The following is a 25,661-nucleotide window of genomic DNA, read 5'->3' as shown; positions in this document are numbered from 1 at the left end:
GAAGCTTACCTAGGAATGTCACTCTCAATGGTTATGCATCCATAAAGAAATACAATAATCCCAACTACTGAAGATGGAATGAGGAATTCTGTGTATAAACCCAGCCATGCAAAATAAAGTCCTATCTTTTCTCCAAAATACTTTCTGAAAAAGAAGAGAGAGAGAGAAAAAGGCATGTGTCAAGGGTATAATTTTCAAATGTGTTTAACAGCTTCTTAACAATGCCTGAAAATTAAAATACTAATTGTCAAAGACATGGACGAAAACCCTGAGTATCTTGAAGTTAGATCTACCAAATGAAGGGGGTAATCTGGGCAGTTTGGGATTCTCCATTCTGAGAAGTTAAAGACAGTCCTGTATTATTATAGTACATAATATCTGCTCAGGAAAGACTGCGGCTTTTGCATCTCTTAAATGAAGTCAGCAAAATATCTCTCACTTCCATCAAGAGTACCAGAATTTCAATCAAATATTTAGCAGTAAACGTTGGAAAGGATTCAGCTCTTCAAAATAGCATCTAGATAAGCCATCGTTCTTTGCCTCTGTAGTTCTCCTGAGTCCAATTGGTAAAAGTCATGGCAATTACAACTATGGGAACATACTGACATTCTCTGATATCTTAAAAGACTAGTAATCTTGAATTTCTGCTAAACCAGGAAGGTTTACTTGCACACTTAGCACTGGCTTTTCAGAAAGAATAAATATTTTTGACAAATTAACAGTCTCTGGACAGCTGGTTTGAAAAAACGGTTTGTGCTCTGAGGAACAGTTCATTGTAGATCTTGATAAATATGTGCTAGTACTCAGCCCAACATTTTCATGAATCACACTGCAAAAAGTAAACTAACCATAGATGAAACTCACTGATCATCCCAAAGTACTGTTAGGAGTGATTACAAATATTGCAAAACACCAAGAGCTTCAGAGAGCTCAACAACTCACCATCATTAAAATGAGACTAAATTTAGATAAAACACAACACACTTAGAAACATTTCACAAGCTAGAGAATAAGATGGAGGAATGCTAGACAGAAAGCAGCTATACAGAGAGCACTCAGGGCACGACATCGCATTTGAATCAGGGAGACATACGTTCACGCTGTGGTGGTAGAAAGAACAGAATGAATTTCAAGATAACATGTCTAATAAAAGAAAGACAAGACTTGTTCCTCATAAATGCCAAGCAAAGAGCAAGGGTTTTTTTTTTATTTACAGGGTTTTTTTTTTAATTACTACAGTTCCTGCTATTGTTCTCACACCATCACAGCTGCAGCTAACTTCAGATTCCTAGGCTCTCACATAGGGAAGGGGGCAGTGCAGTCATGCCTATTTCAGTGTTGCTTTACATGAGTGTCTATATTCAATTATGTCTAACCAACCTCGCTTATCCTTTAGGAAGGTCACGTGCAATCATAAAAATGAAAACAGAACAAAAGCACTTTAAGGTGATACACAAACATTATCTTCAGTATAAGGGGATGACATAACTTGAGGAACCATCACAGAAGTGAGGGAAATTTCAGGATTCTTCTGTGAAAGGAGTACAGCTCCTACACCTGGCATTCGCCAGGCTGTCATAAGCAACAGACTGCGTGAAGTACCAAACAAGACAAGTGGAATCATGACAGAGTGACTCGAATATATATATTATAGCAGCCTTCCAGTATCTGAAGGGGGCCTACAAGAAGGCTGGAGAGCGACTTTTTACAAGGGCATGTAGTGATAGGACAAGGGGTAATGGCTTCAACCTGGAAGAGTGTAGATTTAGATTAGATATTAGGAAAAAAATAATCACTCTGAGGGTGGTGAGGCACTGCAACGAATTGCCAAGGGAAGTTGTGGATGCCCCATCCCTGGAAGTGTTCAAGGCCAGATTGGATGGGGCTTTGAGCAACCTGGTCTAGTGGGAGGTGTCCCTGCCTATGGCAGGGGGGTTGGAACTAGACGATATTTGAGGTCCATTCCAACGTAAATCATTCTATGTTTCTATGATTCTATGAATGGCAATATCTTAATTAGCTGTGTAATTCTCGTTCATTTCAGAAAGACAATTTGCACAAGTCAGAATGGGAATACTATTTGCAGTAACCAGTCTTTGAACAACATATATCAGCTTAGTAATTCTATATTCACACCACAGCACAGATTTTAAGCACGCTGGGACAAGATATTATCACTTTTGTAGAGAGTATAAGGAAATACAATATAGAATAGTTTATAAAATTATAAACTTAAATATTCATGTTGTAAACATAATATGAATACTCTGGGACTACCCTGTAACCTGGTATATGCCAGGCAATTTTGGAGGTAATTTTTAGAAGGCAGTTTATTTTCACATTTGTTGGGGTTTTTAATATTTTTTTTAATATGAAGTAAGGGAGAAAATACTTGATTAAATTATAGAAATAATCAGATGTCTTATAGCTTTTCTTCAAGCCTCCTGTGTGAGTCAACATACAGCAGCAATGGCCTTGGAGCAAAACAGGATACAGGCAGACTGAGTTCGCTCTCATTTCCTCCTGATCGGGAAGTGACATACCTTGCATTTGAGAGTAAGGTAAACATTACTGAACACATCCTAAAAACATGGAACAAGAAGGGGGACAGGGGGATTATTCTGATTATCTGTCTTCTCAGTCCTTCCTTATTTGTAGAGTTGGGTAACATGCACAGCTAGTACAGTGCTCCAAAGAGGTCAAAGCAGACATGAAAAATAATCCACAATCTGAGCTGTTATAAACTGTCTATTGTTTTGACAAAAGGCCACAAATTAGCACAGACAGTATTCAAATCTCAGAAGCATTAAAGTCCAGCTGACCAAGGTCAATATGTTGAAGCTTGTGGTTCATGAGGCTTCCTCTCGAATTTTTAAGCCTTCCAGTGATAAATGCGATCTATGACCTATAAAGCAAAGGGTTGCTATTTGCATCCTGGCCAAGACCAAGTGCGAAAAGCTCAAAAATGTCCTGGCAGTATGGAAAAAAAACAGTTGCCAAGAGGAAAACTGCACAATGTTCTGTGGCTTAACTGTTTTGAAAAAGAAAAATAATTAGGACCACTGTGCCCAAGCTCAGTCCACCAATGTGCCAGAAAGTGAAACAATCTCAGGAGAAGCAATGACAGTGTTTGGAAGCATGATGACAAGTTTAAATCTCAGTTTATCAAGCTAGAAAAACACAGGACGTGGACATGATCCTTCCTTTTTTCACATGTCCAAAGACATGTTCTCTCATTGCTCTGAATAGGAGTCAAGCCTCTGCAAACACCTGTGACCACCTGTGACAACATCTACTGCAGCCACAGCTGGAGTCAATGATTTTTGGCTCTGACGTTGAGGTGGGTTTCTTTCTAGCACCCCTCTAAAAATCTCTTAACAAAGGAACACTGGCATAGTTTTACAAGGTTTGAGAGCATTCCACCCTTACTCAACTCAATAGTTTCATGCTAGCAAATTGCAATGTTATTTCACTTTGAAAGCAGGATGATAAGTTTTCTCAAATGTGGACTTACTAGCATCTCTGTATTTTCACACTAAAAGGAAAAAATTTAGAATGATTGTAGTGAATGAAGAGGCAAAAAATGTTTTCTCAAGGCTAGACGAAGATGTACGTCAAGAAAAGGAATTTTACAAGTTTTTGTATATTTACACCAAGAACTTGGCATCTTCTGTCATTTACATTGGGATAAAACCAGTCTTACTTTATTATGCTCAAGGAATTACTTATGATTTATGCTGGCATGGAAAAAGATAATTGAGATGAGAGTTTTGCCCTACCTCAGTAGCTGACTCACATCCGATTCACATATATCTAGACAAAGCCAAGGACTAATCCTTTCCAAAGTATGCTCATGTTTGGCCCACTGCAGAGTGCCACAAAAAAAGTATGCCCTCTGCATTGCATGAGCTTTACTTCCACATTAGCTGTATTCTAATGTAGATAAATGACCCTTTATACACACAAATGCAATGAGAACAGCAGTTCTCATCCAAAGCAAGCTTTGATAACAAATCTGTACTGCTCCTGTCAGTAGCAGCAGCCAAACATTTCGTTCTGTATGTCATTAACGTCTAAGGCAAAATTTTGTGCCTTTCACTTTGGAAGACTTTTTGAATGCTGGTTAAATGGCCACCTACCAAGCATTAAGTTCTCCTCAATAAGAATCATGCCCCTTAGGAAAGATTTGGCCAAATCATCCATAACTTCTTCAGAAGCTGAACAAAAGTGACAGTTTCTCATAACTTCCCAAGATCAAGTAAATGATCAGAAACAGCATTAAAAAACAACAATATCAAAAAACACCTGTAGAAAGTATATTCCCTCTCATTGCAGAGTTAAAATAAGTACTGGGAAGACTGCAGTGAAAATGTTTATTCAATTTCCTCCGCTTCACCCATATAACACTTGAACCAGCCATCTGCAATGCACTTCTGTCTGTCTGGTTGCCAAACCAACATCAAAAAGAATAACTGATAATTAAACTCTATGCTTGCCTGTTGGTCACACTGCTTCCATGGCAAGTTGTGCAATTTATAAATAGACTAAGATTTGAGGAGGGAGGGAGAAAGAGAAAATGAAAAAAAAAAAAAAAAACAACTTAGCTTTTGACTCTGCACAAACAAGTGTGGGATACCTGGAATGTGAATAAAACATGTGGTGCATGACACACACTGGAAAGAACTCTGGAGTTGTTCACGAACAAAGTTAAAAAAGCAAGTAGAAGATGCTGTGGACACTGAGTCACCTAACTGGGAAATTTGTTCAAAACTCTTTAGTTTTTTCATTTCCATACCCCATTCTAGGCCAGATGTTATTTAATATTTACCACAATTCATTCCACCACCCCTATGGTGGTGGAATACTTTCTAAGCAAAACTGAACTGATTTACAGCTATTTATTGGGTAGTCTTTCCCCTGTGCAAATGATAAAATAAATCACATGTATTACGCCTTCAAAATAAACCTACTCACACAAATTGTGGGCAAAATCCTGGTATTTCTACTATCAGGAGAAAGGACAACCAGTCCTCTCAAAGTATAATTTCAAGTCAGAACACCTCTACTACCAGAGCTAGTTTAAAAACTGCTGAAGTATAGAGAAATCCCCAGGCATTATAACAGAATCAGGAACAGGACATAACATCTCCTTATACCCCACCATTTCACTCCAGGTAGAGTTGACTATGTCCAAACTTTTCTGGATTTGTCATTTTTTTCTCCATTTGAAAATTTTCTCAGGGTAGGATTCAAACATTTATTACAACCATCTGGGACACCTGGGTGGAATTACCACTCAGCAGCAGCACTGAGGCTGCTGTGCATCCAGAGATCCTAGAGATTTCTACCATGTTTGTGCTTGACAGCATATACGCACATATTCTGTCCAGACAGTCCCAAGAAGAAACATATCAGTGCTAAATCCAGATATACAGTGAGTGCACCAAATGGAGCAATATGGAAGCCAAGAAAGGCTCCTGGCAGAAGACAACCCCCCTTGGAACAACTTGCCAAGAGACTGAAAACCTTTTTTTATTAAAATTTTAAGAGGAGAAAAAAACCAACTACAGAACCTCAGCTAAATTACAATGCAGCTGAGTCTGAGGCAGGAAAGAAACAGTCCATTAGAGAGGCCAACTGGTTCTGCATACAGAAAACAAAGAAAGGAGCCTTCATCCAAGGTAAGAGCACATGGTTTTCCCTAAACTGTAGGTAAAGATCAAGACTGTCCAGTAGAGAGTGATTATGAGGGTGTTTGTGAAAATAGTTGATAAGCCAGTGCAAGAACCCTAAATCAAACACTAAATGCTGAAAGCTATCTCTAACATTCACGTTTGTGTCCACATCTGCAAATGTCCCTCATTCACTTTGGAACACTTCGTACAAGATCAGTAAGACCTGGAAAAAAGTTCAGACCCAGAGCCTGTCTTTTGTTTTCCAGAAAAGACTTCACACCCTGTGTATTTTCTCTAGCAACTAATGCACTGAGTCATCTGCACTGCTTCTGACTGAGAGTATTCACCAAAGATGAACAGAGAAACTGTGGATCTGACTGGTTTTGTCTGAAAGTAGAACAAAGCAAGATGCCACAAGAGCCATTTAATCAAGCTCTTTTATTTAAAGTTCTTGTTTGAAAACATTAGTTAACAAATATTTGCTGTCTCCTCCAGCGGTACCTGAAATCTGGAGCCAAACCTGCCTAAATTACAGATTATACCAGCCACAGATATATTGTCTTCCAAGGCACTGTGAAATATTACTTGTGATCCATTATAGGACAAAAAAAAAAAACAACCAACACTGTCAAAATATAGAAAATCCTTTGAGAACAGAAATTTTGAAATTCCTTAGATGTAGAAATATGTTTTCCCCTGGTCTCTTGGCTCTTAACAAATAAGTACTATTTAACACAGTAACAGGGTACTGTTTAGGTAAAAGGTGATGAGCATGGAGGAAGGGAATATTCTAGTTCCCAAATTATAATGTATTCAAAAAACTGGGAAAAAAAAATATCTAGAATAAACCCCACGGAATTTGTGTATTAACTGCAATTTAAAATAGCAAAAGATCAAACCTTACTCCATAAAGAAAAAAACAGGACAAGCCACTCACTAAGTTTCATGGATTCGCAAACTTTATTCCTTCCATTCCTAGAAATTGTCAGAACAGAACTGAAAAGGCATAGTTTGTGGTGATGGGTTATAAACTGAAAAAAGCCTTTGTATACTGACTGTAATACAAAGGAAAAAGGAAGCATAATAATGCTTCTATTAGACATGTAATGTGACTGAGACAGAAATTAAGGGTGACTACCTACCAATTGTATGAGCAAGCAACATGATTCTGGTTGGTCAGAAGCACTGTAACTGCATTATCCCCTCTGTTATGGGAGAATACAAAGCTTCAGTGCTTCTACAGAGCATTTTTGGATTTGTTTATGGCCTTTTTAAAGTGTCCAGATCCCCACAGTTAAAGGGACCTTTTATCGGAGAGCTAGACACAAAGAGAATGTGATTTGCAGGAACATAAAAATAATAACGTACTAGTACATAGCACTTTAGGTGCAGTAATAGCAGTCCTTAACCTTATGTAGTGTTTGAAAGTATTAAGTGACTGATTACATTATTCTGTTGATGTCAAAATTTGTGTGTCCTGTTCTTTGCCTAAAAAAGTTCTATGTGTCTCCCAGATTGCAGGAGCCACACCAGACCTTATTAAAGAGAAACATTTTGAGCAAGAGCAGTAATGCAGTGTTTGTCCCATCCCTTGTAAGAACTCATGCATACGTACACTCAGTGTCTTTCTTTAGTTTTATGTACGTTATTCTTTAGCATACTTTAGCAATCAAAAATGTCAGTAACCCTCCAAACCTGGCAAATTAAAAATCGGCAGCAGGTAGCCTGGGTCCAGGAGGCCAAGTCAATACCAATGTAAATCAACAGAGGTTACCTATAAGGAAGGGAGTACAGTTTCAATTTGTAAACACCTCAGCACACCAAGTGATGCTCTATATAAGAAACAAATAATTAATTCAGTTAGACATATAATATTTTTGCTCATAATAAACTGTACAAGCTCCTACAAATAAGGAGTAACCTATCTAATTTCATGAAAGCTTTCTTGATTTTCAAATTAATATTGTTAAGCCTTACTACAAAGTCTGAATTCATTTCATGTATTTGCTTTAGTAAGTAAGCACTTCTAAGTATTTGCACTGTATTACTACTGCCAGATAGACACCATCTAGTGGCTAATAAACAGATGTATAATTTCCAATAAAAGACAAATATAATAACTGCTTTTTTACTCACAGTATTACTACACACCTTGAGATAGCAAGCCTTGCCTTTTGGCATTTTGAGACAATAAGAGAGTTACAGAACTTTCTTGTTTAACTAAAATTTAAACTGCTAGTCCTCAGGACTTCTGAGACTGTGACAAATGGAAAGGCAAACAAAACACATTCAAATGCATCCTGTAAGTTAAATGCATGCAAGAGTTTCTGTTTCATTATCTTCAAGGCCTTCAGGAATCCTAGGTCCCAGAGATCAGGGGGAAAGGCTGGAGCAAAGAAGAGGCCTTGGTGGAAGAGGATCAGGTCAGGGAATACTTAAGCAGACTGGACATACATAAGTCCACGGGCCCTGATGGTCTGGACCCACGAGTGCTGAGGGAGCTGGCAGATGTCATTGCAAGGCCACTCCTGACAATCTTTGATTGCTGATGGCAACTGGGAGAAGTGGTTGGACTCAGTGATCTTAAAGGTCATTTCCAACCTAAACAATTCTATGATTCTATAAGTGCCCAAAGACTGGAGTAAAACAAATGTCACCCCATCTTCAAGAAGGGCAAGAAGAAGGACCTAGGGAACTACAGACCGCTCTGCCTCACCTCAATCCCAGGGAGGTGATAAAGCAGCTAATCCTGGAAACCATTTCCAGGCATGTTAAAGATGAGAAAATCATCAGTAGTAGTGCACCATGGGGAAGTCATGCTTCATCAACTTCATAAACTACTATGATGAAGTGACTGGCCTGGTAGATGAAGAGAGAGCAGTGAAGATTTTCTACCTGGACTCAGTAAGGCCTTTGACGCTGTCTCCCATAAGTTCCTCATAAGAGCAGTTGATGTATTGGCTGGATGAGCAGAGAGTGAGGTGCATTGAAAACCGGCTGAATGGCTGGGCCCAGAGGGTTGTTTTAGTGGCACAAAGCCTAATTGTAGGCCAGAGACTAGCAGTGTACCCCAGGAATCAATACTGCATTCAGTCCTGTTTAACATCTTTGTTAATGATATGGATGATGGGGCAGAGTGTACCCTCAGCAAATTTGCAGATGACACAATACCGGAAGGAGTGGCTGACATGCTAGAGGATCAAGCTGCCATCCAGAGGGACCTCAACAGGCTGGAGAAATGAGCTGACAGGAACATTGTGAAATTCAACAAGGAGAAGTGTAAAGTCCTCCACCTGGGGAAGAAAAACCCCATGCATCAGTATTTGCTGGGGGCCACCCAGCTGGAAAGTAGCTTGGCAGAAAAGAACCCAGGGGTCCTGGTGCACACCAGGTTGAACACGAGCCAGGAATGTGCCCTTGCTGCAAAGAAGGTGAATGGTGTCCTTGGCCACGTTAGACAAAGTATTGCCACCAGGCCACAAAAGGTGATCCTTCTCCTTTATTCAGCACTGGGGAGGCCACACCTGGAGTTTTGTGTCCAGTTCTGGGCTCCTCAGTACAAGAAAGACATGGACATACTGGAGAGAGTCCAGCAAAGGGCCATGAAGATGATTAAGGGATTGAAGCATATCTCCTATGAGGAAAGGCTGAAAGACCTGGGAATGTTTAGCCTAAAGAAGAGAGGCTCGGGGGCATCTTATTAATATATATGAATACCCAAAGGGACGATGCAAAAAGGATGGAGCTGGGCTCTTTTTTGCAGTGCCTAGTGACAGGACATGAGGCAATGGGCACAAACTGAAACACAGGAGATTCCCTCTGAACAAGAGGAAACACTTTTTTTCTGTGAGGGTGACAGCACTGGAATAGCTTGCCCAGGGAGGTTGTGGAGTCTCCCTCCTTAGAAATATTCAAAAAACATCTAGTCACAAGCCTGGAAAACTGGCTCTAAATGTCCCTGTTTGAGCAGAGGTTTGGACCAGATGACTTCCAGACGTCCTCACCAACCTCAACCATTCTGTGATTGTGTGATCTTTGAGCACTTTAATTACAAATAGTCCACCAAGACAGTAATACGCAACAGCAGTAATCATCTGCTCAAATATTGCATTAAAATGTTCATTTTTCTGCTCTCTGTACTGACTGTAGAAGTTCAGAGATTCCTCATGTTGGAAACTTTCTTTATGCAGGTGTTTCCTGGGGATAATTGTTACATCTTTCCTTGAGCAGTGAAAGAACTCAAAGTTACATGGTTAATCTCTTCCCTTGCCGTCTTGGTTTTGTCCACTGTTGGAGACAAGTTACTGGATCAGACAAAGATATGGTCTGCTCTAACGTAACTTTTGTACAGAGGCAGATAGGCTTCTCATACAAAACATCTTAATATTGGGGTATAACTTTAAACCAGATGACAAGGGTTGGTCTTAACCCCTGGTCAGCGCTGAAGGAGTCAGAAAAGGACCTCCTCTCACCCCAGCATGCCGTAACCAGAACTTTCTACTGAGACTAAGATGTCAATAACAGTTTTACAAGAAAGACAAGCAGAACTGTAGCCACCCAAATGCTGCAACTGTTTTCTACTCCCTGAAGTTCTCAGGCATACATACCTCTAGATGCCTACAAATATTTGTATGCATGTATATAAAAATGTGCAGGACTTTCTCTTTTGCTTCAATGTGGCCTCCCACCTCTGGCTTTTGCTTCTCCAGTTTAAAACAACAAACTTTAATTTCCTATCAAAATACACTGATATCACCTCCAAATAAACCTGTTGGATTGGGACCTATCACTCAAGCCCATTAAGAAATAAAAGTTTCTGGCTATGAAGTTTAGCATCACACAAACACTAAGGAACTTAGCCTGAGACAGTTCTGCACACAGATGAAACCAAACTCTACCTGCCCACAAAACTACACACTCCAAGGGGGAGGCATCAAGAAACTGAGCAGAAACAACCTCAGTCTTCAGAGCCTTGGCTTTGCATAAGTCCTTATGTAGATGTGCACATCCTTTGCTGGATCAAGCTTTCAAAAATCCCACTGAAGGAGTGAGGAATCTGGATGGTAAAGAGGATCTTAGAGCTCAGACAGTGACCTGAAGCCTGGGAATTATGTTTATCAGAAAGCAGGGATCTGGTTTTCCTCAGCACTGAAATACAAGCCTACTGGTTTAAAATTCCATCTCTCATACAAGCACCAATAAATAAGACCAAGCTCTTGCCAAAACACACAGAGAGAGAACCACTTCCTACAGGACTGGCAAAGTCTATGAAATGCAGGCCTGTAAGTAAATCATCTCACTGCAGTCACAGGCCTGCACCCAGCAGAATAATTCAATACAAATTCTTCAGTGATTTATTCACCATGAGCAAAAACCCTCTGCTTTGCAATAAACACAGGCCGGAGCACTCATGTATGCCCTGTGATGAGAAGTTCCAGGGGTGGAGGGGAAACTCCCTACAACTGCAGATGAAAAGTGCTGTCCTAGCATCAAGCGCTAATATTCAGTCCATTTAATGGACATATGACATGATACAAAAGCCCATTCATAAATAAACTGGGGTCATGAGGGGTAACAAGACCACAGACACTGGAAAGGGGAAAGAATTATAATGATGGAGAAAGCATTCCTTCCTCAACAGCTAGGATTCTGCTCCATGGTCCCACCTGCTTTTGGCTCCTTCCATGAAACTCTTTGCTGTTAAAACTGGCAGAAAGGACAACATCAAGGCTGAGTGGATGCTGGCATAGCACTTCCCACTCTATCTAGTGCTTTAATGACGATGAACTGTAAGCTGAACATACCGCATGTTGGGACTGAATCTTTGTTGCAGAATTCCTTGGAACTATAAAAAACATGTTGGACTCAAAGTGCAAAAGGGTCATAGCAAGAAGATATGCTCAGCTTATTGCCTCCGGCACATTCTCAGCAGAGGTTTGGAAAGGAGCTAGATGGACTATTGCCAAAGTTACTAGTAGAGCTGGTGGGCATTTTTCTACTTAATGCTCTGTTTTCCCAGGCTTAAAACTGTTTTTTTCCTAAGCACGACCACTCTAAACACACTGATCACTAATATCCAAAAAGAAAGAAAGTTCACTCCTCCCTCAAAGGGAAATGGAACCCCAAACACTGAGGAGCACCCCACTCACACACAGCGAAGAAAAGGGGCTATAAAGAAACAAATTAATGGGTAAGCCTGAAACATGCTTGGTTTCCACTGAAAAGGCCTTTCTGTTAAATAAGGAATCAAACCGTCCGGTAGAGAAAAGCTCTTGATTGTAATAGTGTACAGACTCCGTGCTGTAAGTGATATCTTACTCAGAAGGTAGAAAATAACCACCTGACCTAGCAGTTGCTTCAGCAGAGAGAAAAGATCATAACATCACTATCCTACAGGCATTAGGAACTGTATATAACCCTGCACATCTACCACGGTGGAGTTTTTGTTTCTCTTTGCAGCCTCACACAAGCTGGTGATAGTCATGCGAACCTTGCAGAGGGAGGGTGCGAGGGAGCGCACTGCTCTCAGTCTGCCGGCTGTAGGCGGGAGGCAGGCCTCGCTGTTCCCTGCTTTGAAACCTGGCTTTCAGAAAAGATATAGGTATTTGTTGCAAATCTGGGATCTGTAAGACTGACCTGCTGGGTCAGCCAGCCCACTACGGAGAGGGGCACTGTATACATACGCATCACAAAATATTAGTCTTATTATCAAGCTTAGGTCTGAGGCAAGCATTAGAGAGAGTTGTTCAGTCCCTGAGAGATAACTGCATATTACGGGGTTGCTCTCTGCCAAAGTAGTCACATTGCATAAAAAATAAAGATCAGACACTTGGTTAGGTTAATTCCCAATAATAACAGAAGAGTGTCAGGAAAGCAGAGGAATTAAAACATACAGGAGATCCTTCAACTTGAGCACCAATAACCCCAAAGATAGCGTAATCAATGGTTGAACAACATTTGAGTGTACCTTTGGAACTAGAGAACTTTTATTTTCAAGTTCTTAGAGTTCTAGGCAGTATGTGGAGACAAATATTCTCTCTCCAGAGATGAAGATGTGGCTACAAAGAACGGTGGTGAAAGAAGCAGTGATTTGCTAATGTATTCAGCAGGATAGATGGCCACAGTTAGGGGGTGGCTGTACCAGAAATTGATCTTAACCACACTTTTGCCAAGGAAGAAACACTTATCTCTAAAGACAATAAAAACACCATTTCAGTAGAACTCCCCTTTTCTTATTTTATTGTTCCTTTAAAACTACCCTATCCTAGGTGGGTTTTTTTTGTGGTGAAGACTGATGAAAGAAGAAAAAAGGAAAAAAGGCAAACTAGTAATAATGCTTTGGGGGCCTGATTGCTTACATTGAACACTGCACTGCACAGGTCCCAAGACACTGAAAGTGAAGGCAACAGTATCCAGAGCCAAGACTATCAAAATTCAGAATATCATAGGTCTGTCATCACTTTAAAAACTGCCAGGAAGAGAAAGCTACAAGCTTTAGGAAGACAGCATTCAAATGTGGAACTGGTGACTGTGGTCAAGAGCGGGTTCAACACGGGCACGCTGTAATGAAGAGCCAGAATTCATTACATATGAAGTTGAAACAATTTTCCATGCAAAAGAAAAACATAGTTAAAAATAGGAAGGAAGAAATATATTAGGTAGACAGTTTGAGTAACAGAAACTTTCAAGTTTTGATTTATGTGCTATACACTGTAAATAATATTTTGGTTAACACACTTTTCCACCTACTCCTGCAAAAAGAGTTTTTGTATACACAGTCTTAATCTTTACAATGACCGTGTCTTCCCAGTTTAAGTCTATACTGCAAGATAAGCATATAAAGGCACTTGGAGCTTTGAGAGCAATCGTGCTACATATAATGTAGCCTGTTAGTTACTAAGAGGTTTGGTGAAGTCCTAGTAATAGGAAATAGAAATGAAAACATGAAAACTGAGGCTGGTTAGAAGGACCTGATGAGCTGGGACCTTTGAGAAGCACTAATATTAAAATAAGCTCCACCACAATTAAAACCTAGCTAGCTCTGCTTGATTTCCCTAGGGTAAGGAAATTTTGTATTAATAACAAGATAAAAAAAGGAGACGTCCCCTCTGTGATGGTGGTCCCCTATCTGGAATTTCAGTTCATACACAAGTTCCCATCTGCAGATGCTTCAAGGTGTCCATTAAGAAGATAACTTTCCAGATTTCCAGGAGTTAAGTAAGCTTTTGTCTCAGAAGGATAACCACCTCTTTGTGATATCACTAACCTTAGCATACTCACTTCGTCTGTCATTTAGAACTCCTAAGTGATAAAGGTTGCATTCAACCAGAAATATAATTCATTATAAATTTTATTACACTTCTTATATTTGCTGTATGTTTTCTTGACCTGCTATTACCCATTAGAGGTGCACTGCTAAAAGAGAAGAGATGATGGCTGTAAGCTGTACCAAGAAAAATTTGGTCTGGACAGCAGAAAAAATTCTTTCCTCTGGGTGTGGTGCAGCACTAGAAAGGGTGCCCAGGGACGCTGTGTGATCTCCATCCTGGGAGATTTCAAAACTCGTGAGCAACTTGATCTGGCTTTCAAGCCAGACCTGCTTTGAGCAGAGAGTAGGCCTGGGGACCTCCAGAGGTCCTTGTTCACAAACTATTCATTCTAGAGTCACATAGTTAAAACTTTGATCAACATACTATAACATTTATTAAAAAAAAAAAATCATAAAACCTGTTTTCTTTATGCAGGTTCATAAAACTTGTAGTGAGTGTCCTCCCTGTCTCTGGATCAACAGTAGTATTACCCCTGGGGAAGCTAACAAATTCAGTATCTGAAAAAATTGCTAAAAACTGGGTTTGAACAAATCTTCACTTGAGAAAAGAGCATCATCAACATAGAAAAAAATCAATGAACAACAGATATGTTTTTATAGCACCTTTTAAATTACAAGGATTGAGAGGAACTACTGGTGATAAGAGTGTTCCTACAAGAAAGCTCATTAGAGAAACTCTAATAGAAATCAATACTTAAATTAGGATGAGAAAAGACGTATAATATAACAGGCAAACCTCTAGAGCCCTGCACTTCCTAGAACTGAAACTTTCATTCTCTACTTGTTAATATATCACTCATGCCTTTCAAGTCTAAGGGTGATTGAAAGAGGAGCCAAACCTTTTTCAGTACTTCTAGCCTAAGATATCTGTTAGCAAATAATTTGCAATTTCCCTCTCAAAAAATGTTTATCATCCCCTTCATCTGAGTTGAAAAGAGACATACGTGAAAGGCAAAAATTGAATTCATACTGAATTCATTGAATTCAACTGAGTCACCGGAAACGATTTATAGTAATTCTACAGTGCCATATCTAGTCTTCCAGCACAGGTACTTCAGTTAAAGAATGACGTTCAATTTGCATTCTTACTGTATAAAGGTGAAAGTTAAAAAGATTTGCACTGTTGCAAGTTGTATTAAAAAATAAACTAAATTGTCTAATTAATTTGGGGAGGTGAATATTATTTAAGAAACATACTTCAACAGACTTAATGTATTTGAAAACATCAATCAGAATAGGCTTTGAATATAAAGCAAAATAAATACTGCTTCTTCTGTCCATCAAAGCCTGAATATATACTTGTGAAGTTACACAGTGCTCCCATAACCAGAAAACGTTGAACATAATCTAATCAATCTAAGAAAGAAGGATCACAGTAAATTATCAAAAACTAAAAAGTGTGGCTGATGTTTGCCAAGGGAATAAGCATCCACATTGAGACTAAGCTCAAATCTCCCCCACGTTACAGAGGTGCAAAAGCCTAGTTCAGTTGCAGAGAGAAAAGAAAGTAAATTCTTCAGGTATATATACTCTAAAGCTCTAACATTACCCAGAAAATAAAAACCACATTTATTTTAGTGTTAACAGTCAAACTTGCAGTCAAGCAAACTATATAGATAAAAGCAAGAAAAATCATCTCTGAGAACAGAGAATCAATTGCACATGTCTAGTCCATTTTTTCTTTCTCACAGAAGTTTAAACCACAGAACTTCTATGAAATCATATCAGTATAATGAAACATTATAATGAACACAGCAAAATACAAATGAAGATGGAGTGTAAGCAGATGTACCTCTATTTTTAATTCACATGAGCTGTCAGGTCTGGTAAAACTTGAGAATTCCTCTAGCCAGTCACAGTTTAACTTAACATTTGTAATATTTACTAACAACAAGCCAAGTGTTGTAATCTTGTTCTAATTTACCTATTCCATACAGTAGTCTGGCTCGGAATAACTGGTATTCAAAAAGTACATAAATCCAGCACACAAACATTAAGGCAAAAAAAGAGGAAATTTCAGAGAGTTGCAGAACCTCAGAACGATGTAATGGTCTCAATACCATTTGTCAATTTGAAACATCTCACTCCCAATAAAGAGCAATTCTGCTCACTTTACAAGTTAGTGGTTAAGTCTTTGAAAAACTATATGCAGTATTTCAACTTTAACTCAAACTACAATAAATACATTTTACAAAGATTACTTATTATCCATGTTACTAATACCAGCTTTTGTAGGTAATCAAGTAGGGGCCAATCATGTAATAAAACCTAGTTGGAGTTTGATTATTTGAAACATAAACACTAATGAATTTCATCTTTCTTATGTATACAAATTATCCAGATACAGATTTTTGTCGGTTTTATCTATTGTTTGTTTGTTAATATCTTAGTTCATTTATTCCCAGACAGATATCTTATGTAAGAATATTTCAGGTCAGCAGTTTTCACAAACATTTCCTTTACTTTATTCAATATTTATAGTATACAACAAAAATGGCTTTGTTTCGGTTTGGTTTTCTTGTAGAGATATTGTAGAAATTCCTTAAAAAGCATGGTAGTTCTGTTTTGTCTTATTTTAAGCCCAACTTCTTCTATGTTTGTAACATCAAAATATATAAAAAACACTGGGAACACATATGGACGTGTTCAGATGAATAAAACTTGTAAAACCAGGAGTAAAAAATCGAATCCATTTCGAAACTGTCAAATACTTTCACACTGCTTTGTGATGTGAACACCAGCTTCTGATTATTCACCAGACTTTGTGACCATACCCTCCAATAAAAATTCATCAATGTAAATGGAAAGTCCTCTTTTTTGAAAGAATTAATGCTTTAAAAAAAAAAACCCTGAAGGATTACATTCTTCCAGGAATAAACACTATACAAAACCAAAGGTACATTACTGTTTAGTGTATTTTTGTTAAACTATCATCAGAGCTACAGAAAAGCAGTCAGAGCATTATTTTTAATGCTTTGATCCATCCAAGATTTCATTTGTGGAAGAAACTGGAAGGAAGTTAATTAATTTGCATCGGCTAAAAACCGGGTACCTTAGTGTTTTATGCAAGTCCATATTACCTTATAAGGTTGATAGGCTGAAACTTGTAAAATACTCCGTATCTTGCCCATTCTCGATACAGCAACTAAATTAAAAAAAAAAAAAAAAAACAAAAAAAACACAGAAAATTAACTTGAAACAAGGACTACCATCTGTTTTTACAAACATCTTTTAAAAGTTAAAAATATATGTACCGAAAAAAGCAGTTTCCCATACTTCTATACAAACTTCCAAGTACATTTTTCAGCCAGTTATGGAAGACTGCAACCAAGTCAGCAATGGGAGACTGGTGTACACACATCTTTCTCCACATACCTACCCCCTCCTGCCACGTTTATTAGATAGTGAGGTTAAATAGAAAGGCTCAAAAGGAAAAATAAAAGATGCTGTAGTCTTGTGGAAATCTTTGGAAAGATGTTAGAAATAACAATGTGCCCTCAGCAATGTGCCCTTGTCGCCAAAAAGGCCAATGGAATCCTGGGCTGCATAGGGAAGAGTGTGGCCAGTAGGTCGAGGGAGGTCATTCTCCCCCTCTACTCTGCACTGGTGAGGCCACAACTGGAATACTGTGTCCAGTTTTGGGCTCCCCAGTTCAAGAGGGACAGGGAACTGCTGGAGCGAGTCCAGCGAAGAGCAACTAAGATGATTAAGGGCTTGGAGCATCTGCCTTATGAGGAAAGGCTGAGAGAGATGGGACTCTAGCCTGGAGAAGAGAAGGCTGAGGGGAGACCTTATAATGGCGTACAAGTATCTAAAGGGTGGGTTGAAGGAGGATGGAGCCAGGCTCTTTTCAATGGTTCCAAGTGACAGGACGAGGGGCAATGGGCACAAGTTAGAACACAGGAAGTTCCGTTCAAATACACGGAAACAGTTCTTTACGGTGAGGGTGACAGAGCACTGGAACAGGCTGCCCAGGGAGGTTGTGGAGTCCCCTTCCCTGGAGATTTTCAAGACCCGCCTGGATGCAGTCCTGAGTAATGTGCTCTAGGCAATCCTGCTTTAGCAGGGGAGTTGGACTAGATGATCTCTAGAGGTCCCTTCCAACTCTGATGATTCTGTGATTCTGTGATAATCCTACTTACAGAGTGAAATTCTTCTGTGATTTATTTACTGGAATCACACCATATATAAGTACTGACCAGTGTTTCCAGGTCCAAGGTGAAGAGAATTGAGGTAGGAGTTCAAAACTGGTCAACTGGTATGTAAAAACATACCAAGAGGTAACAAATGTGGCAAAACCAGCCTGCTCTTTGTTCAGCTCCTTAGGCTACTATACCCAGTAGAGCCCATATAAAAGCCCCTTGTCTCCCCATGGGACAGCACATGGACACAAAATTTCACGTGTTTACTATTGGAAATGCAAATTCACCCAGAGCTTATAGATAGCACAATGGAAGGCACAGATCCTACAGAAACTTCTTACTATGGAAGGAATCCAGTGGGAATAGAGTCAGGAATAAAAGGAAACATTTCAGGACCTGTGGTATATTAACCACAATATACTTAATACATCTTCAGAGGGAAATGAAAATAAGGGCAGTCCTGTGCAAAAGAGCAAAATTTTCTGTGGAACCATCCAAATCGTTTGTATTCCTTTCACAGTTTTATATCGTGACAAGACTGTAGACAGTCTAAGACAACGTGCTCACTGAAAACTATTTCTTGAAGTACAGAGTGCATCAAAAAATAACAAAAACATAACCAGAATTTGATGATAAATGCAACTGAATTAACCACATCACCATTTCTAGATTATAAATCTGTATCATCCAAAAGGACAGATGTCAAGTCTTTTATCCTATTTTCAAAAATGAAATGGAGAGGGTCCAGAAAAAGAGTAGCATATGAGAGGCGCAGTCAGCTCTTTTAAAATAAGGCATCACATCATTCCTAGTAAGATGGGAGTTGTAATGAAACTGCGTTTTGAGAACAAGCTTCTATGTGGAATATCTTCTGGCTCCAAGAGATAACCTCATACTTCAGTTCCTCCCTTGCTGTGAGCACTAACTGACAGTCCCTTGCCTGTCTCATGGAAATTGTAGTTAATGTGAGGCAATGTAATTGCTGAGTTAATGCCTTGGAGACTTCTATTCTTCTGTAAACTTTGGCTGTGATTGGGCAGTAAGTTTTAAAGCTGCTGGGGAGGAAGACACAAGCTAAGAAACACATGCACATGAATACACGACCAGGTACATACAGAGGATATTCTGCAGAGAAGTTAAATTAAATATTTGTTTATGGGTTTTTTTTTCCTTTAACAGAAAAAAAATGAACTCCAAAGATAGTCAAAATCAGTAATTTTAGAACAGTAAGATATAGATTTTTTCAAAATGTGTAATGTGTGGAACTTATCAGCTCAGTTGCAGACTAGATTGCAAACTGTTTAGTTCGATCTGCAAATTAGATGTTCATTAAGCATGGTCCTCTTTTTCCAGTAAATAATAGATTATTGCACAATGGAGTTATGTAAGTATGCAAGAGCTGGAGAAGACATTAATAACAAGGTACATATAATTTTTTCAATTATCAGTAGTTGCATCTCTCAGGTGGTCCATTTTGATAGCTAGCAGCATGCTACACCATCTTATGAAGTTAAGAGCACAATTAAAATAAGTGTGGAAAAATTTCAGATACAGTAACTGCAGAGTTATCTTGACATATTTTGAGGTTTTCTAATCACATTTTCTACTGTTTATAATGCCTCTCCTCCTGCAGATGCTATGTGAATGAACTAAATAAATATCAAGTGAGTAATTAAGACCTGGATCCTGCAAACATGTGCCTGACAAAGTATTATTGTTCAGCATATAGAAACTAGATTGCAATCATTTAAGTGAACAGAGCTATGCCATTGCATACTCAGTAAAGACACAGCATAAAGTGTTTTCTATTCATAGAGTAAGAAGTAAACCCTACACTGCTGAAACAATTGGGAATTCAGCAATGAGATTCAAGGAGTGTAGAGTCTTGGCTTTTAGAATATTGCTCTTAGAGATCACAGTTTTCAAATTGCTTGGCACTTGTGGAAAGAAATGATGAGACTAGGTTTAATTTTCTTTGGCTTCAACAGGAGTTGAAGAGAATTGCCCTGGCTGCCATATTGATATTTTTATATGAATACTTGTGGTTACCTATTCAAAATCACCCCTTGCCATTACCCCACAGCATTACCTGCAATTTTATGTATTTCTATAAATAATCATAGTAATAAGTGTGTTCACTGATATATATAATACAAGAAAGTTAAAGCTATTAAATAATTAGAACTACTTAAAAGCTGCTTTGGACACAGCAAATATAAAAAATCTTTCTAAAGTTGCAGTTGGTTCAGGAACAGGTTGCTATGGCATTATCTCAGACTACAGAATCACACTGGTTATTCTGATTCCAAAGCACTGAAGGTGAGTTCATGGCATGAATATTTTCCATTCATGTGTGTTGCCCACATTAAATCTCAGTCTCAGCACTGCAATTTTACAAGATTAAGCTTAATCTGGAAGCTGGAATGTGCTTCCTTTCATAATATTTATTAAATTGAAATGAATTCTAGGAAGAGTTTTGTAGTATAATTTGCTGTATTTTATCAGCTTCACGTAAAAACAGTACATTCTGTAAGTTTATAATAATACTTTCCAATCTGCTTCTAGTATTCTAGGGATGTTGTCACAGTATATGACAACAGTGTATTTCCCAGATAAGTAGCAAAGCACTTATGTATTTCTCAACGTCAAACATATTGATAGCAACGAAGGGGTACAAATAGCCAGTGGGCTAGAAGCTTAAAAAAGACCGAGTCAGTGTTTAGACTCATGGCAAGTTTTTACTGTGCTTCTGTGCAATACCTTTCTTAAAAAGATTTTTTTCTGGAGCAGAAATCACACTAAAACAGGGAAATTCCTTTACTCCAATCAGCAGTATTAGGAAAGGAGTGGGTGTCATTGACTACAGATTTCTAATTCTCATAGGGTGTGACAAAAGTATTGTTTCACTGTGCATTTCCTCCAAGGAAATCCTGAATAGGGTTAATAAGGATTAATCTTTTACATTATGAACTGGTACATAAACCTTAATTACTTGCACTGCCTAATTGGCATAAGTATCCCAGACAGGCCCAGTTCATCATTCCTTGGGCTTATACAACAATCAACTGAAATGGAAGATACAGATAAGTTAAAACGGACAAAATAAAAAGGGGCAGAGAAAAATAAAACTCAAAAATGCCCCCCTTTCCTTTAAACCTGATCAGAGCTTTTCAGGAAATTAAACACTGAGACTATTAGATTCAGATAGAAAACAGATGATGTTATGCATAGAAATGCTACAGCAGATTCAATGGCTAGGCAGCAGAGACATATGTGAATAATCAATGAAGTATTTCTGGAAAGAACCTTTTATGTTTTTAATACTTAACACTTCATAACTGAGCCTAATAGGCAGAATAAAAAGAAGGCAGCACAAAATTCATCTAGTGGGGTGAATATTTTTCCAGACACTAGTCCTTTTAGGCCTTCTACCCCCTTTTCCACAGTACCCAATCTTCCTCCATTGACTAATGTTCATTTACCTTTCTTCTCTAAAAGTTTTGCTAACCTTACAAGTTAGTAATCTATGTAGCTGACTTTCAGAGTCCATTACTGTATCACTATTATCACTTACTCAGAGAAAATCCTGCAAGTGTAGAGTAGACAATTTCCTCATGAACAAAAAGTTCAAAATAACAGACACAAATGTACAAGCTTCTTTATAGTTTGTTTTCCAACTTTGTCCCCTTTGCTTACGGAGGTTCATAAACTAAAATAAATTGTATACAGTACATGAAGACATCTAGTGGCTGAATGTTAACACTATTTACCAAGAAACTACAAAGAAGGTTGTTTTCAAATTTTTACTAAGCCAGCATTGGAGAAATCAAATTTATTTGTATGACCCATGAACTCAGCCTCCATTTTAAATGCTTAAATAATCATCAGTTGTGGCAATTATACTCTTGAGAGCTACGCTGTGTTTTGCCAATTTAATGGCATTTTTTATCTCTTCTTCAAGCAACAAAAAGTATATACCAACATGTAATACCACAGAGTTAAAAACATTTATGAAATTATTTACAAGTCACCAATAATATATGCAATTTAACTTCTAGTATAGCAAATATTTTAGGCATCGAAACATTCTCTCTTTCTTTATTCTTCCCTCCCCCTTTCTCTCCCCACAAATTTCCTTCTTCATTTCCTGTCTTATTGTTTGTATATCAAGGGAAAAAAAAAAAGCAAATATTAGAGAACAGTATGGAATGGATCTTAATGGATTACAGTAATTAAATGGTTTTGGTCATTTCTAATAGTAAGCATAGGTATTAAAACCAGTCTGAATTCACATAGTCTTTGATTATGCATCCATTTCTTTTGCAGAGACGGTGGGTGATATTTTTTCAAAAGTCATGTGATAGCTAGAAACTTCTTATTTACAATTGGAAACAGATTTTTAGAAATTGCATGTAATTTAATTGAATGCACAATCAAATGAAAAATACAACTATGTTTTATTCTAATAACCATTATTCTATAGTACCATCTGGTTATGGAAAGAAAGTAATCATATGAGTTATTTAACAACTTTTGCTTCCTGGCAGGTTGAAAAATCTTGTCTATGCATGCAGAGGGAAAATTGAAGCATTTCAACATGTAAATATCAAATTAAATTCACTGAAATACTTCATAAGATGACTTTATAAAAAGTCTTGTGAAATTTTTTTTATATGCAGAAATAGAAGAGAAGAAGTAATGCAAAAATATATATACATTTGTAAAAACATTTACTTGATTGAACACTGGCTAATGCTTTATGATAACATTTAGGACACTAATTCACTTTTATCACATTAAATTTAATAGGAAATTAATTTTGCAATGTATTTTACCTTTCTTTCATTCATGTCATCATTTTGACCTTCATATTCACCCTAGAGAAAGAAAAATAATTTGATAACTGATGTAAAAATAGATAAAATCCAATAAAAGTTTGCTCAGCTATTCCTACATTGTTGATTTTACTTTTAGGTCACAACTTGAAATGTACTTAGGTAAGAGTTTCCACACTAGAATCACACAGAATATATTTTCATTTTCACAGACAATAAACATTAATGTCTATGCACTGTTGAATGATACCATCAGAAAACTAGATTTTTAATAGTATATACATACATCATGAAGTGGGTATGCTGCATCATAGACATTGTTTGCTATTAATGTGCCAATACCTAAAAGAAAAAAAAATAAGATGGTTAGCTGCTAGGCACAGTTAAACAGAAAATATTATTATAGATTCCATTTTGTGAAATTACAAAGGGGACTGAGCTTTACTACTGAAAATATTCAAAATCATGTCAACATGAGTATATATCTAGATAGGGAAGACATATTTTCACGAGAAGACTCATTTCCATGGGGTGCTTTTTCTTGAGTGAGCTAGTATCGTACAGACTGCTTTGACCACTTTTTCCTCCTGATAACAAAAAGGTATGTGACTGAGGAGGAAAGCATCTGGAAGTCCTTCTTGAAGCTTGACAATGATCAGAATCATGGATGCCTACTGACACACCCAAACAATAAAAAAAAAAAAACACTTTCACAGAAATTTGTGATTGAAGAAACTCTCTTGACTAATATTTTGTTTTCATTGAACCAAGTGCTGGGTTTTCTATCAATACATAAGGCCATCCTTCTGAATTTGAAACAATGCTGCTTTCTTTGCAGGAGTTAAATCAGTTTGTGCTTGCCAAATCCACGATTACGCTGGAGAGCTGAATGAAACAGAACAAAAACTGCTGAGTCCTAAAGGCTGCAAACAGGAAGTCTGGTTAAGACTAGTAGTTTATTCCAGTTTATTCAATGTGCAGCAAAAAGTATCCAGCTAGCTTGCCTTTAGGGGTGAAAAAGTTGCATAGTTAAATTATACAACTATTGTTCTGAAATGTTTGAGAAAAACCTTCTGGTCGGAGATGCTAGATAGACATTACTTTCTTTACTTTTTGTTTACTTTTCTTTTACAATAACTTTCTTCCTTGGTACAAAGAAAAATACCCTTACCACTACATGTATTAATAGAATTGGGAAATTTTCATGTTTGAATCACGTCAAGTCCTTTATCGTTTGGAAAGTTTACAATAGTTCAGAATTATGGTAGAAGAAAATATGCCATCCTTTTATAATGTCTTAGAGGTGGAACCAGATTCAACCTTAAACAAATGTAAAAATCAAGAAGCAAACGTGTTGGAATTGTTATTTTCCTCCTATGATATTACAAAGAGATAGGAAAACCAAAGGCTGCTATAAGTACTTCCAACATCACTCCTATCTCTTGTGAAAAATAAGCAATGAAATCTTAAAAAAACAAACCAAAACAAAAAGCCCAAGAGAATAAAACAAGGATGCTTAAAGAAATCTTTTAAACCACTCATAATGAGTGGTTTTAAGTCTTAAGACCAGTGAGAAGGGAAAACCGTAACAACATATGAACTATAGGACTTTTGGGGGAGGATTGCAGAAGACCAAAACTATTAATGAATTTAAGTCAAACATGATGCATAATCATGTAATGCGTAATCATGGGTCAGAAAGATGGGAACAACAGGAGGGTTAAAATATTTGCTTCATGTCAAATGGGATCTTGAGCTGACCTGAACCTGAAGTGGATCAGCCTGTATTTCCACATTAGAGAAAAAAAAAGCCTCAAAAATCACTTCTAGTGCTTTGATCTCTAATGATGGCTTTTGTTACACTATAAACACGAACAAGCTATTAAAACAGAGAAAACTTCAAGAGGCAAAAAAAACCCTATTGGTAAAGTGCTCTTTCCCTTCCTACTGTGTCCTTGTAGGATGGATTGCTTCTTCCAAGCTTTCTCTCAGCCCAACAACTTACAGTCTTCAGAGTTACAACAGATTCTACACAGTCTCCCTGGTTCCCTTGGGAAAGTGTCAGCTCTGGGGGCTGGCTTTTTGTCAGCAGGCTTAGTGTGCCTGCTGCACTTCAGGCTTCTTGTTTTATATACCTTACACTGCCTTGTCTCTAAAGTCCTGCACTCTAGAGATATCTACTTGCACAGGCTGCACAGCTTCCAGGGAAAGCATGGTCTCCTCAGTCACCAGGAGGCTTCCCTGGTTGCCAGCTGGAGCAATCCAGCAAAATAAGGTAGTATTCCTCTCTACTGCCCCACCAGAGCCGTTATGCAGATCAGAACATAGAACAACACAGAGCAAACAGTGAACAAAACAGACACCAGCTGAACCATGTTTTAGATATTAAGAATGCCTGACATTTTCTCAGCCATCTTGTCATTATTTTAAATCAAACAGTATAATAATAATAAAGTTTGGTTTTGGTTTGGTTGGTTGGTTTGGTGTTTTGGTTTTGTTTTTTTTTTTTATGGGCAAAGCCAAGTATTTTTGGTTGAAAAATAAATTATTTTGTTTGGGTATTTTTCATATAATTTGAAAAAAAAAAAAATCTGTTTCAGGGAAACCTAACTTAATCTATGTTCCACTCCAGCTGACGTACCAAAGAAATCTGTTACTGCAGCTTCACTGCACAAAGTTA

At 37.9% G+C, this 25,661-nt stretch overlaps 1 protein-coding gene across 1 annotated transcript in view; it reads right to left on the bottom strand.

Annotated features, from left to right (window-relative positions):
* The window catches only part of ANO2 (anoctamin 2), a gene marked incomplete at its 3' end in the record, with an annotated part of 184,944 nt that overhangs the window by 122,481 nt on the left and 36,802 nt on the right, over positions 1 to 25,661 (bottom strand). Inside the window, exons 6-9 of the mRNA XM_082495320.1 lie at positions 23,268 to 23,323; positions 22,982 to 23,023; positions 17,085 to 17,149; positions 10 to 144 (exon numbers count right to left, since the gene is read on the bottom strand). Coding sequence (XP_082351446.1) covers positions 10 to 144; positions 17,085 to 17,149; positions 22,982 to 23,023; positions 23,268 to 23,323 — 298 coding nt within the window. The remainder of the gene's footprint in view (positions 1 to 9; positions 145 to 17,084; positions 17,150 to 22,981; positions 23,024 to 23,267; positions 23,324 to 25,661) is intronic.

Source organism: Vanellus vanellus, assembly GCF_965231255.1.
Source record: "Vanellus vanellus genome assembly, chromosome: 1".
Taxonomy (NCBI): Eukaryota; Metazoa; Chordata; class Aves; order Charadriiformes; family Charadriidae; genus Vanellus; species Vanellus vanellus.
This window is presented reverse-complemented; position numbering and strand designations above follow the sequence as displayed.